A 14,693-nucleotide genomic window follows, 5' to 3' on the forward strand; every position below is an offset into this window, starting at 1 on the left:
AGGCAGCTGAGGATTGGGCATCTCTTCTCGGGCACTGGGACAATGCAGGAGGTTTTTTCTGCACCCTCCTCAGGCTCAGGGAGAACCTCTGCTTGCTGGCTGGCACGTGCTCTGAGCACCCTGGGAACGATGCCATCCAGACCTGCCGCCTTGCCAGCGTAGGCCCTCCACAACTGCCTCCTCACCTGGGTGGCGGTATGGAGAGGCTGGGGAAGGGGGCAAGGGGAATGGTGAATTCAGTAGGGGAGAAAGTGAGGGCAATGTTGGAATGGGGAGTATGTGGAGGGCAGAGGCAAGTGGGGTCACGCAAGGCCAGTTACAGGCCTGGAATCCACATTAAATAGTTTTAGCCCGGTTCCTCTCCGCCACCGGTCTGGCTGCTTCTAGCCAGTGATCTTCGTCATCGGTATATTACCAAATACACAGGATAAAACAGTAAGACATCAGGACTAATTTCAACGAATTCACAAGCCCTCCTCGGCATCAATGAGTCATTGATCCATTAACTTAATGCGAAAAGTCTTTGGGCATTGATTTCACTGTGTCCAGGAGGCGGGGGAGGAGCTTGGGGCAACACCCTGGCCAGTCTGCCCAGCAGCTATGGTCCTACTCACCCCAGTAAACACTAAGGTGTTAGAGAGAGGCTCTGTGACATTTGAGTCCTGGCCTTCTCCCTGACTATCTCTCTCTCACAGCTACAGCAAAAAGTGACTCCACTGCTATTCTAGCCTTAGGCTCTGACTCTCTGGACATTCACTGTCAGAGCATGTCTCTCGACACACACACACATACACCCCCACACACACACACAAACACACAGACGCATGCACGCACGCACACACATCTTCTTCCTTGCGCCTCGTCTGAGGTGTTTTAGAGTTCCCTGTCAGCTCGCTAGCGCTGTGATTGGCGCTGGGTTGTTGAAGGCTTGTGTGAGGGAGAGTTGAGAAGGGGGTCAACAGTACAAAACCGAATATATAATTTACCATATATACATGTATAATGTTGCAAATGGCCCAAGAGGCAGCAGGGGACACATCACACCTGCATAAATACGACATTTTGAAACCCTCTATGAGTGTGTGTACCACAAGGATCAAAATGTGTTGCTTTGTTTGCAGCTGCCTCTATTTGGGGTTCATAATGCTTATTTATGTGAGCGATGTTTGATTGGGATTTAGATAACTTGCCTACGCACATCCTCAGTTGATTTCAGAAAACATGAGATGGTACTAAACTGTCATCTTTCTTCTCTATCGTGCTCAATTTCTCATCAGAATGCTACCACCCTACTGACACAATTCGTTGGATTTCTTGTCTTCTTCAGGTACATATGGGCCAGACGAGGGCTGGGCATCGGCCTACCCAGAATGCAGAGAGAGGAACCAATCGCCAATCAACATCGCGGACCAGGATGCCAAGGTGTCCACAGAGTATCAGGAATTGACTTTGGAGGGCTTTGATACGGAATCCTCTAATAAGACGTCTATGAAGAACACTGGCAAAACAGGTACAGTGAAGAGAGTACTGCCTCCTATTGCAGATGGACAATAGATGGACTTCTTGATTTATGTGGGATAGGCTATTTTCTACACTTACACTGTTTGCAGTGTTTTTAAGTTGAAGAATGAGTGTTAGCTAAATGTTAGAAAGTAAACGAGGCATATGGACACTTTAGGGAAGAGTTTAGGCGTAAATAGGTGCTGAATAGTATTTATTGAGCATTTTAAACAACTTGTAGGTCCATAGGTCTAGTATTTCACATTTTCTACTCACTGCGCTAGTTTTCTAATCACTATTTTAATCACTGTTGTAGTTCTCAATAATCATCTTATTTGGCACAATTAGGATCCACAATTTGTGCTCACAAGCCCAAAAAGTCTGAGTCATCACTTTGTAGAAATCTCAGCAATCTATTCTTATGACAATGACAATATTCGTCAATACATAGCGCAGTGACAGACTACAATGCAGAGGGAACGAAACGCTGAATTGTGACATCTCTAATAATCCCAGCTCATATTGGCAGGTGTCTGCATGTCAGAAATCTGTTGCGTTGCATCCCAGCGCATGATTATAAAACAAGACAGGTGCAATATGCAGTAAGCCATTTGTGATGAATTGTACACAGCCCATTTTCATTCAGACATGATGTATCCACATTAGTAGAAGTGCCATGGCAGGTGTCACTGCCTGTAGGATTCAGCATCAGGCCATCTGCATCTCGTGGATTCTCCTTGTCAACCACAGGTATTTTTCACAATTCCAATCTGTCACTAAGATGGATGATCCTCTCCCCTCTGCCTACAAATGGAGTTGAAAGCCTTTTGAGAGCAACAGGCCACAGGTGGCTGGCGTCACTATTGACAGCACTCAGAATCCAGCCAGCCACCCATTGACTGTAATACCATCTCCCTGCTGCCACCAGCCCAGCCGTGTGTTTAGCAGAATTATGTTTATCATCCCATCATTTGTTCCGTCAGGGATTCATATGAGCTTTGTATGTGATGTCACTTGACTACTATATATATTGCTAATTTAGGGGGAGCAGGGCAAGTTGTCACGTGGGTAAGTCTTGGGTGTTATTTTACTTGGTGTGTGGTGGGTGTCGATTGTCGAAGTATGTTGTTTTCAATACAAGAGTACTGTATATCTTTCATGGAGCCACCAACGTGCACAGTTGCCGAGTGCAGCTTTAAATTATTATTGGTTGAAATAAGGTCAGGTTTCCATTCATAGATGTTTTTTTCTTTTGTCCACAAAAATTAAAAACAATCAGAATCAAACTCACTTGCTCTGCACTCAAAACTGCAAATGTATAGAATTTTGTGTTGGTGGCATTGGGGCAGTCATAATGACAACTAATGAACTGTACAACAAACACAAGTCAGTACTGGCACACATGGCACAGGAATAACAAGAATAACATACTGTGAAAGATAAACAATAGACAGTGTGTGTATGTATCCCCCTAGGAGAATTCAGGCAGCAAGGCATACAGTATAGTTGGAGCTATAGAAAAGGATTGGAACAGTGTACCATGAGATAGTTATACTGAGCAGGATGACATGCATGAAATGAGTAATGAGTGTAATATAAAGCATGGGCATAATCCCTGAAGCTAAAGTGACATAGAATACATTGTGCAGACATTATGAGCAGTGCAAGACTATGCAATGCGGTGCAATGCAACAATGCTGGGTAATAATAAATGTTGTAAGCTGTAACAGTAGTAGGATTATAGACAGTCCTGTAATGGGAGGTGAAGGTGAAGGGGAGTCAAGACTTTGAATAGGAGCACAGGGGTTGAGGCTTAGGAGGACTGGTTAAGGAGAATGAGAGCTGTAGGGCAGAAGCTGAGGTGACGGTTGGTCTGTTCATGATGCAGATTGGACTTTTAGTTATACAAACTAAAACATTCTCAAAAATATGAATGGCAATTACTTTTTTTCCATTCGTAAATTATTTTGGAAGCAGGCTAGCTAACTAGCTTACCTAGATATCTAGACGAGCATGGCTAGTTTGAACTTGGAAGGTCAGCTAGGCTAACTAGCTAACCTAGAAAACTTAGTATGGCTAAATAGCATTTTTTCAGTTAGTAGCAGCACGCTTCATATCTACCTTGTCTCTTACACCTTGCCTTTTTCACCTCAGTCCAACATTACTTACCCTAACCCTCTTTGGTTCCGCATATTGAGGTTTAACTCAGCCAATATTATTTCTGCCTCCAGAACAGCTCTGCCTCCGAGAAATGTTTGTCGCATTAAAACTCCAATCTGTGGTCATGATGGCCTGCTACAATCTTAGGGTTGGTATCCTACCCCAATATTATCATACCTGGGTATTTGAAAATGTTCAAGGTCTCATTTTCAGCACCGTGATAAAATGTACATTCTTTTTTCTAGTAAATTACCATATAATGATTGCTATTTATTAAGCCAGTGCCACTTGTAGTTGCAGCTGGAGCATTAATTATACTGTTATCCGCTCAGGCAAGTGTCAACTAACTTTGAAACAGCCACTCTGGGGGTATGGTGAGGGAAATTAAAAGGATGGCTCCTGCAGCTGTTTATTAGTTCTGGGGGTTCATGTCAGATGATATCAGAAAGCCAGCTGATTTGGATTCAAGCGTGAAAGCTTGCATGAGAAATGTTTTAGCAATGCAAAAACAGCAATCAAATGCAGAGCACTTTTCATCAATGTCCAGAGTCACTCATAAATACTTCTGCAACAGATGCTGCTTCAGTACGGCACAGAATGTACTGACTCGTTTAACACAGATTAAGTCAAAGGTGTTATATTTGGGCATGTTTAGCCTTGCCCAGCCTATTTTAATCAACAGCAAATTCAGATGTTTTTTTTTTTAATTTATGTTTTATTTCTGTTATTGTGAATGATGTAGCAGGAATTTGATATATATTTGATCTACAATGATATAAACAAGGCATTATGACCATTAACACCATGATACAATATTGCAGTAAAATATGGAGACAATATTGTGATATGTAAAAATTGATTTCGCCCAACCTTCACCCTGGCGCCGTAATGCTCTTTATTTATTCATGCTCCTCAATTATCAGCCTGTTGGATCAGAAAAGTGCCATTGGTTGTTAAACACTGGGCTTCTTCAGTTGTAGAACATCCTTTGTTTGGCTTTCATGATTAAAGGTGCTATGTGTAGCATTTTGGGTTTCTCAAAATGAAGACCACATTTCCCATTAACCCGATTGCAAAGACGATGATGCTACTTGTCACCATTCCCCCTCCCTGGTGTTTGAGCAAGCAGAAGAGGAGATAACAGCCCTTGATAACAGCCAATATGCATTCTGACCAGGAAAGCTGAAACTCTGCAGATATAGAGGAACTGGAATAAAGTTGTGTATCACTTGCAAAATAAAAACAGCCCCTGGTTTGTGCCGCAAAGCAGCAAATTTCCTGCCAAATCCGACCCGGTGGCAGACAATGTAAAATGCAGTGTAGAGGCTGCAAATCCTCTAATGGTCTTGTTTGTTTATGGTAATTAAACTAATGTCACCAAATGTGGTAATGATTTATTGATGTTAAAGGAATAGTTCACCCAAAAATGAAAATTCAGTCATTATCTACTCACCGCCATGCCAGCTGAAACTCTGGTTTAGTTTCTTAGACCATAAAACAATCCCAGACCTTTCCACCACAACTTTGTGGCAGCAGAAAATATCCATAAAATGACTCCATACAGCTCTTGAAGCATAATCCAAGTCTCCTGAAGCCAACGATTGCACAGTGAGCAGAAAAGACGATGGAAAAGACAAAAAGAAGGATATCTACGGCATTATTTTGCTCTAAACTCTAAAGATCGGTCCCCAAAGACTTCAGTATTTCTTGGAGAACGCTGCTATGAAGTTGTGCTGGCAACCTTTGGGTGTGTTATATGGACTAACAAACTTCACCTGTTTTTCAACTGGCATGAGGGTGAGTATAATGACTGAATTTTCATTTTTGGATGAACTATTCCTTTAAAATGATGGTAACTTGAAAATTCACAACTGAGCCACTGGGTCGATGAGCAGGTTGTTCTTTCCCTCAGTTCTTTTCTCCAGAGTTTTGAGTGTTTTCAGCTTGTGGGACCACCTCTTTACTGTACACACATTCATCATTGTATGTGATGAGGCAGGAAGTACAGCCGTTGGTGTACAGGCAGTTGCTGCTCGTCCCTGAGGTCACAGTGAGGGGGCAGATAGGTAAAGGCCCAGGCTCCCAAACTGTCTTCAGTCTGTCAGGAAGTCCATTATCCACTCACAGACTGAGTGGGCAATGTTCAGCTGGGACAGTTTGCAAGGGAACTACCAAAATCCAGTAGCAAGCCCATATGATAGTCCACTATGACTAAATCTTTCCTTACACTGCAGATTATCACGTTTCTTGTCAGTCAGTATGATATGCAAGGGTGGAAGTAGCGAATTACCAGTGGTCAGTCAGCAACAGTAAATCAGCAGAAAATAATAATTTGCATTTAGTTTATTTATGCACTTTATTTTGTTTTTTATTTCGTTTTTTTTTTAATTAAAATAATTCTCTGTTCTCTCATCCTTTTAGCATAATATATAGCAATGCTCTCTTGCTCAGAAAATTTTATTCTGGGTACATTTTAGATTAGTTGCTTTTTACTTTTACTTAGTTACATCTATACAACAGTAATTTTACTTCTATTTAAAGCTGAAATCTGGGACTTCCCTGATTTCCCCACTTTGTCTCCCCCTCTGGCGGCGAAAAGTATTTGAAATGATGTTTGGACCACAACCAAACAACCATGGAAGTAGTATATTATCAAAGAAAGTGTAGCAGCCTCATGTAGTGTCAGCCCACCAGTTTCCACCCTAGTAAAAATGGCATCTCCGGACCAGGGAATTTGACTTTCAATCATTGTAACTTTCATAATGAAATTAGGCAATAACATGTCTTATGATGGTGTAAATATTGCGACTTGGCAGTAACGGCAGCCTACAGTATGTGCCACTAGCGCATCAGTCAGGTTAGCCGAACATTATTTTCAAGGTAAGCTCTTATGGGTCAGCTAGTATGCTAACTAGTGGCACTCAGCTACCCAGCGCAGCTAACCTTTGTTGGCTAACGTTAATTTTGTCCTACCCGGTCAGAAATTTTAGTAGCGGTCTATGGAGAGTGTCTCCAACCATGGTAAAACCAATTTGTAACCTGACTCCAGTCCAGATGGATAAAATAGCTATTAATTACTGGAAAAAACGTCCTGGACTCTTTAAAGGGCCCAGCTTTAAAGGGGTCAGCAATGCTAAAACATGTTTCTGAGATCTAGTTGCTGTTTGAGATAGAATACTAGTCATTATACCTCCACATATAAGTCCATGTGTTGAACTGCCGATGTTGTAGGTGCTAAATCAACAACTACCCTTTTTTTTTTTTCTGGGGTTAGAAATCAAAAGTAAGCAAACGTAATTGGATGTTTCGTAGTGAATTACTTTAGTTAGACTCTGTGTTATCGGCCTGATTTTGCAGCCACCCTCCCTCTGTAGTGGGGTAGGTGGAGAGCTGAAACCCTTTAGGTTAAATTTTGCTACTCTTTCCAACCCTGATGATATGGTTCTGCTTGTGATAATCCTAATCACAGTGTGACCAATGAAAGGACAGGAGGGCTGGAGAACACTGAGTATCCCTTACATTCCCTCAGAAGGTTGTTGCCATAACCATTTTTGTTCCCAATTTCCCAGCGACTGAGTAAGGTCACGGGGAGTGAGTAAAATGTCCTATCCACATTCCAGTCAGTGCGTTAGGAGCGTGAGGTATGCTGCTGAGACGCGAGGCATCCTTTTGTTTGAGTGCAGGTAGCTTAATCAGGCAAGGCAGGCGCACAGTGTGTCATCCCCTGCGGGAATGGACCGGGCAGCTGACCTTCAAGTAGAGTATCACCAGCACTGGCACTGCTCGCAAGAGGAACCGGAGAAGAGTGAGAGACATAGACAGACAGAGAGAGAGAGAGAGAGAGAGGGAGGACCTCATCATCACATTCAAGATGAAAAATTCCCTGACACGTCTGGTGCAGAGCGTCCCCAGGCCTTCAACGACTGAAACCGTTTCCCCAAGGCCACCGTGGGTGCTCAAAAAACAAAAAAAAACAGATGACGGCCACCTGCAAAGTAAGAAGCACGGCGGAGCATAGTTTAAATGGATTTGAGGTGCCGCAGCGTGCGTGAGATCCGGGTAAAAAACGCGAACACAAACAACAGCTGCGAAACAAAATGGCGCACAGCTTCTGCTCTCCCCCCGCTCCATAATGCATGGCTAACAAGACAAATGTCCCCGTGTTTCGCCATGAATTATGCATCGGCGTTCCACTGTTTCTAAACGACAGCTGAACATTTTATCTGCGGAGGGATCACCTGGTGGAGATGCCGGTGAAGGGTGTGATGGAGCTGAGAGATAATCCCCCCCACCCCACCCCCCAAAACCTGCAAGACTAATTTAGAGAGGTCACAGTGTTTTTCCTCGCAGCCGAACTTTGACTCCTTCACCTTGAAGGAGGAATAATCATCATTTAATGAATGGGAGTGGAAAAAGTTCATGCATATTTTTTCGGTTCTTTTCAATCTGGGCCTTATTTTCCTAGTTTTTGCCATCACACTGATCGATTCTGATCAAAATTTCATCAGTTACTTCACTTGTAGAGCTGCGTACCTCTCAGTATGCATGTAACAGTCGAACCCAGAACCACTAAAAACGTATCCTTTTTAACACAATAACATTAACACTACAATGAGACCTGATGTGTTACTAGTTAGCAAAAAGAACGTTCAAATACTGATGCTGCACTCACGTTATATCAGATTTAATATGAACTGCATAAAGAAATACTAACTGCCGAAAAAACTTTAAAAAAAAGTAGGATATGTGGGTATATGTGGGATAAGTTTTTGCAGGCTCCGATATCTCCCTAAAACTGCAGAAGTGTGTCAACACAAACGGTAAACATAGAAGGGAATCCACCAATGTTGGCAATCTAAAGTAATTAAAATCGAAATTATGTATCAGCCTTTACGAGGACTATTAAAGTTCCAGAAGTCATTCTTGCTTCAATTCACCAAACGAGTTGGTCTTTGTCAGGTGCGTTTGAGTTTGTTAGGGCATCACATGATCTCATACTGAAAAAAACACATGCAAGCTACTCAGAGTTATCTTTAAGCCAGTAATTTATCATTTTAATGCTGATGTAGACAGGTGTATTCAACCCATGCTGAACTTGTATGGCGGTTTTTTTCAGTATGAGATCATGTGACAGACTCTTTAAAGGGATTGCGGCCACTGTCTCAAACATGCCTGGTGAAGACTGAATCAGTTACAGTGTTGTTCGCCACAATAACAAAAATGTGAAGCAAGAAAGTTGTGTAGACCTACTTTGAATTTGGCAGTTTAATCCTCGTCCAGCACCAGTGGAAGGGTGGATGTGTGTCACTTTAATTTTTTTTTTTTTCACTTTAATTTACCCAGTGACTATTAAAGTTATCTATAGGGCTCATGTCACATCTTATAGAAGATTCTGGATGAAACTATAACCCACCTACACTGAATGTAGCACTACCTCTCCTTTCTTCATACATTCTGGGAGTGTAATGTGGTTCATAAAGATTGCTGTGATTTTTAAACCTTCAGTACGATCATACATAATGATAGACAATGCTGTAACATGGTCTAATCTGTTAACACATAGAAAATACCACATTAAATAGATGCATTTCTTTGAGTTCTGACACAGAAATACATTTGCAGCTCTCTAAAGCACCGATCTGAGCAATGAGCTTTTCAGAAAGTTGGCTCATTTCATCATTCATTTCAATCCAGTAGTCAGTTTGTGCATTCTATTCTAAGTTCTTACAAAATAAAACAATGTTTTCTGGGTTTACCGCTACTATTAATATTATATTTGCAGAATTTGACCCCTGACATATGCATGAAATCGTTTTGGATGTGGAAATTGTCAGTTTTGGATGGACTGCTGCAAAACCTAACAAGGCTCAACCTTGGACTGTCATCAGATATACAATATTGTATCCAAGATGTGATTTGAGTCAACTTTTTCCCAGCTCTGCGCGCTCGTAACCTACTTAATGTGGTATTGCTCTTATGAATGTTTACCAACTTGCCAGTTGCCTCTGTGCTTTGTGTATTCTGTTTTGAGCTATTGTATAACAAAAACAATACAACATTTGGATTATTAAAGAAGATTTATGAGGACAAGAGCCTTGAAAACATATTTGCGCTCATTTTGGAGGTTTTATTCCTATGCAGCTCACCTGTTTTCGCATTGTGCCAGCCAAGGTTTGGAGGGCTTAGCATCTAATTCCTGCTGGCCACTTTAATGCATCCCAAACACTGGTGTGAAACGCTAATGAAACTCCCAGGGCCTGACTCCCCCTTGCAACAGAAGCTTAGAACTCCCAATCAATAACTGGGTAAAGAAGCAAAGACGTGCGTTACTTTTATCTGTCACTCACAACAATATAAAGTAAACTACATGAGCATGCAGTATGCAAGTGTTAAAGATTCTCTACTGCTGCTCGACGCAAACAAGCAGCTCATCTCGCAGTGTTGCCGAAGTAAGATTGATCTCTAAAGGGGGATACTGCCCAATTTAATTCATGTCAGTCAAAAAATTCAGATTAATTCCTATGGTCGAGGACAGTTCAATCAATATTTGTGAACATACACAAATCTTCCTGAAAGCCCAGGATCCATTTACTGGTTCCAAAACTGATAAAACCGCTATAGGAACAAGCTCATTTAAAACCAAACAAACTCAAATCAGTCTTCCGTTTGTTGCATAGAAATTAGAGAGACTGTCAACACACAGCCTGGGTTTGATCCCCTGTGACTGAAAGCACCCATCCTGCTGAAGTGCCATCGAGCAAGACACTGAATCCCTACCACCTGTCCTGTAGCTGACCATTGACCTCTGACCTTTCTGTGGAGGAGGGCAAGAGTAAAGGCCAGTTTCTCCTTCAGGGATCAATAAAATATCCCACATAAAAAAGGTTAAAATTTCAGTTATCTTGGCCCTCATAAGCACTTTAAAACGTTTTAAAGGTGCAATAAGTAATTTTTACTGCCCTATAGAACAACATGACCATAATATATCTGTAGGGGGTTGATATATTACATCCTCACTAGATGTTTCTGTGAAAGTGTGACTATTATTTATGTCAATTGCAGTCCACCGTAAGCTGTGCCAAGCTGTGTCGATGTTACAATTCCTACTGGTTGCTGATAGAGGGCGATAAAGATCATAGATTACTTAATTCCCCTTTAAGAACTGTTTAAATTCCTTTAAAACAATCCAAATGCTTTCTTAAATTTTTACGGTGCCGCTTTATTTTCTGGGTCCATAATTTCCTGAAAAGGAACAGTTCATTTGTTAGGGAGTTTCCTGGAAAGAACCATGAAATGATGTAGTAGTTCTATAGAAAATGTCAGCAGTTGGTGAGTCGATAAGATACTATCAATTTCTAAAAGATTTTCCTGGAAAGAACTGCAAAACTATAAACTATTTATTGGAAAATAATAGGCAGAGGTCAATCTGGTAACCCAAGTAATTATTCATATAATTATATAATATAGTTATTTGTCGAATTCTTAATTAATTTTAGTTAATTTCTAATTTTCTATATAACTGCTACACAAGTTCATGGTTCCGTCTTGGAAACCTATAATTAGTACATAATGTAATGGTTCTTTCCAGGAAACTTCCTAAGAAATTAACAGTTCCTTTCTAGGAAATTATTAGGAAATTGTGGACCCGGAAAATAAAGCGTTACCAATTTTACTGATTTGACCCCTGAAGGGTTTTACCTGATGGCGTGTCCATGGAAGAGTTATTAAAGCTTTTCTCCTCGCTGTCACTCATGTGGCCTCACACAAATTCCATTCGCTTTCGTCTCTGAAAAATTCATAATAAATGTACTCACAATTAATTAAGTTACTGAGACTTTCTCAGTTCATTAATCTGCGAGGAAAGATTCATATCTATAGCTATTTTTAGCTTGTTGACAATGTTGGTATGGTTGAATCGCCCATGGCAACATTATGAATAATCCAATGCTGAGTTTTTACACCTTGTGAATCCCTTAGTTTCTGGTCTTGTGAGAGATTCCACATACTGACCTGCCTATAAGTAGACCATGATAGGAATAACAAGTATACATTCTTAAATTCAGTATTCAGTTGTGTTCGCCTTACAGCCTTAGTTTTGGTAATGTGCAGGAATTTCAGCTTCACCTCTTTAACACAGTGTATATTGTTTATTCCTCAACCACACCGCAAAGGTAGAACAGGCTCAGGGTTTTCGTTTTTGATGTTGATGTGGCAGCCAGGTTTTGAAGGTCGATACCAGTATTTTCAGACTGAAGTCGTTGATAGCCAATATACTGTATGTGTGCCTTTGTCCAATATCTTTAAATTTGACCATTATCGTGTGAAAAAAGCCTCTGAAACAGCATTTAGACCATCATGGGACACTAAAACTCTGCACCGCACCTGTCGAATGATAGGGAAAATGAAGAATTAACTGATGAAAAAAAACGATTGAACAGTTGAATGAATAAATGTAAGGTGTAAAGAAAATAAAATGCCATGTCAGGTTTTCCGGACTGTTTTCTGTAGCTGTGGTCAGGAGGAACCTCTATCATATCAGAGGTGGACGACACTGACTGGTTGATATCCGATATTTAAAGAAACAGGCTGTATCCACCGATATATCGGTCTAACCCTAGTGGTAGCACTATTTGCCTGTCGCACAAAGGCTAAAGTATGCTGTTTCACCTGCACATTTTCATTTGCTTTACCAACAACCCGTCAGAAGCACAGACTGTGTAAAGTGGGGCCTCCTAAAATGCTGTTTAGGCGTATTCGGTTTGATCATTCTCAACGCAGAAATTTGGCCGAAGTCTTGGTGTGATGACAAAGCGGGTCACTCTCTTCACTCGAGTGCTTCCTTTAAATGGGACAGAAACGTCTGGGCGCAGTACGGAATAAAGGCGGTTGTGAAATTCAATCAGAGACGGAAATCTCTTGGACAATGGGAGAAGTTATTTAAGGTAGCATTGGTTAATGGAACATGGGAATCCTTTTAGAGCCATTTGTGAATGTGAAAATTCTCACCATATTTCAGCAAGACGTGATGGAATAACAAAGGACCCTGCAAGGACAATTTGCAGTGGTTGAAGAGAAAGATTTTGCCTGGCAAATTAGCCCCTCGTTTGAGACCTTGCCGTTGAGCCTGATGGAAAAAGACAGACATGGTCTTGTGTAATATTCAGCACATCTCCCCCAAGACGAATCTAAAAGATAAACATACCTGCCCTCGGCGTCTCCTCGGCATCCGTGCCCCCCTCTCCATCCTTCTTCGAGCCTTAAAGAGGTTTCACACTGCGTGTGTATGCTCAAACGTGCGTGGGCGAATGTTTTGAGTGCATTTTTCAAGAGATTTTTTTTTGGGGGGGGGGGGGGGGGGGGATTTGCATTCGAGTCCCTTTCTCGACGACAGACGCCGATTTTCTCTCATCTGTTTCTTTGCGATGAATGATTATGTATGTTCAAAAACACGTTCGGTGATGTATGAGCTTTGACTCCTCTCTACTCTCTCTCTCTTTCTCCCTCCCTCTTTCTTCCAGTGGCCATTATGTTGAAGGATGATTACTTTGTTCGGGGAGCAGGCCTGCCTGGGAGGTTTAAGGCGGAGAAAGTGGAGTTTCATTGGGGTCCGAGCAATGGATCCGAAGGCTCTGAGCACAGCATCAACGGCCGGCGGTACCCGGTGGAGGTGAGTGGCTCAAGCAATCCACTAAGACTTGAAACTTGGAGGAATGTTCCATATCTGGGACTGGAGAGTATCGCAGATTGGTAATCCGTCTGTTTGATTTTGTCTCCATCTTTGGTGCTCAGCGCTCATTGCTGTGGTTTTTCTGCACTGATCACCTGTCAATCAAACAGTGCGTCCAGTACTGTGTCGTCTTTTTCCCTGGATTTTCTGTTTTTCAGTCATGGTGGCTATCGCTGCTCATGCTTACTATACCCAGTTCTTCAATTTAGTCCAAACAAGCCAGAAATGTAAAGCGCAAGACCTACAAGACACAGAAAAGCTTTCATGAACTGGCTATAGGTTGAATCACTATGGTTACATATCAGTCAGCGATAGAGAGTAGCAAAACAGACATTTATTTATATGAAAATGCCTCTGATTATTAGTTTAATGCTTTATTTGATCTTTATCACGGGGGAATTTGAGTGATGGATGAGGTGACAAGAGGAGAAAAGCGACGTGATGGCAGCAGTGGAAATCAAGAGGGAAGAAATTAGATTAGATATAATGTGTGTGTGTGAGTGTGTGTGTGTGTGTGTGTGGGGGGGGGGTTGGGAGGTTTTGGGGACACAGCTTTATGGAGGAATGAATGGACGTGTCTCTGACGGCCAGATCTTACCTCCTAAACTTGATTTATCTTTATGGTCATCTGGCACTGAGAGTCGTACTTTTAGCATCCAGCTCAAATCTCTAGTAATCAACCCCAACGCAGTGTGCCAAGTGTGGAAATCTGTGTGTGTCTGAGAGTTTATGTGTATTTGCATGTTGTTTATGTGTGTGTGTGTGTGTGTGTGTGTGTGTGTGTGCGGCGTCTGTCACTCTCTTGAACGTGCAAATGTCAGCCATCTCTCTGTTTGGACCTCTGCTAGAGCGCTGCCTCTTTGCCTGGCCAAATAGATGAATATGTATTGTTTGACATTTGGTAGATCAGCATGCTGACAGTTCAGCTTGATATTGTAATCTTCCTTCCTTCCCCTCCAACTCACTTTCCCTCCCGTACCTTTCCATAAAGTTGCATAAAGGCGCCTATATGTGTCAGATTTTCAGATAGCCCCGTATGGAATGCCGCATTTGTCCTCTGCCACTGGTTGAGAAATATTGCTTACCTGTCCGCCGGAGGAGAATTCAAAGATTTTTTGCTGAAAACACAAAACCTCCCAAATGAATGCATGGAGAAGCTTTCTGGGGCTGCTGTTTTTATATTGCTAGATTTATAATATGCCGTCACAATTGATTTAGCAGTGAAACATCACCGAAGAAACTTTCCGTGTAGCACCTTTACAAAGTCGCAGTGAAAATCAATGTGGTTTCTCATAGTTACTGAGCC

General features: G+C 41.8%; 1 protein-coding gene across 1 annotated transcript in view; it reads left to right on the top strand.

Annotated features, from left to right (window-relative positions):
* LOC139923744 (receptor-type tyrosine-protein phosphatase gamma) overlaps window positions 1-14,693 on the top strand; it is a 316,355-nt gene that overhangs the window by 180,546 nt on the left and 121,116 nt on the right. The window contains exons 5-6 of the mRNA XM_071914574.2: window positions 1,328-1,510; window positions 13,179-13,327. Of these exons, the coding sequence (XP_071770675.2) occupies window positions 1,328-1,510; window positions 13,179-13,327 (332 nt within the window). The remainder of the gene's footprint in view (window positions 1-1,327; window positions 1,511-13,178; window positions 13,328-14,693) is intronic.

The sequence above is a fragment of the Centroberyx gerrardi genome, chromosome 5 (genome assembly GCF_048128805.1).
Source record: "Centroberyx gerrardi isolate f3 chromosome 5, fCenGer3.hap1.cur.20231027, whole genome shotgun sequence".
NCBI lineage: Eukaryota > Metazoa > Chordata > Actinopteri > Beryciformes > Berycidae > Centroberyx > Centroberyx gerrardi.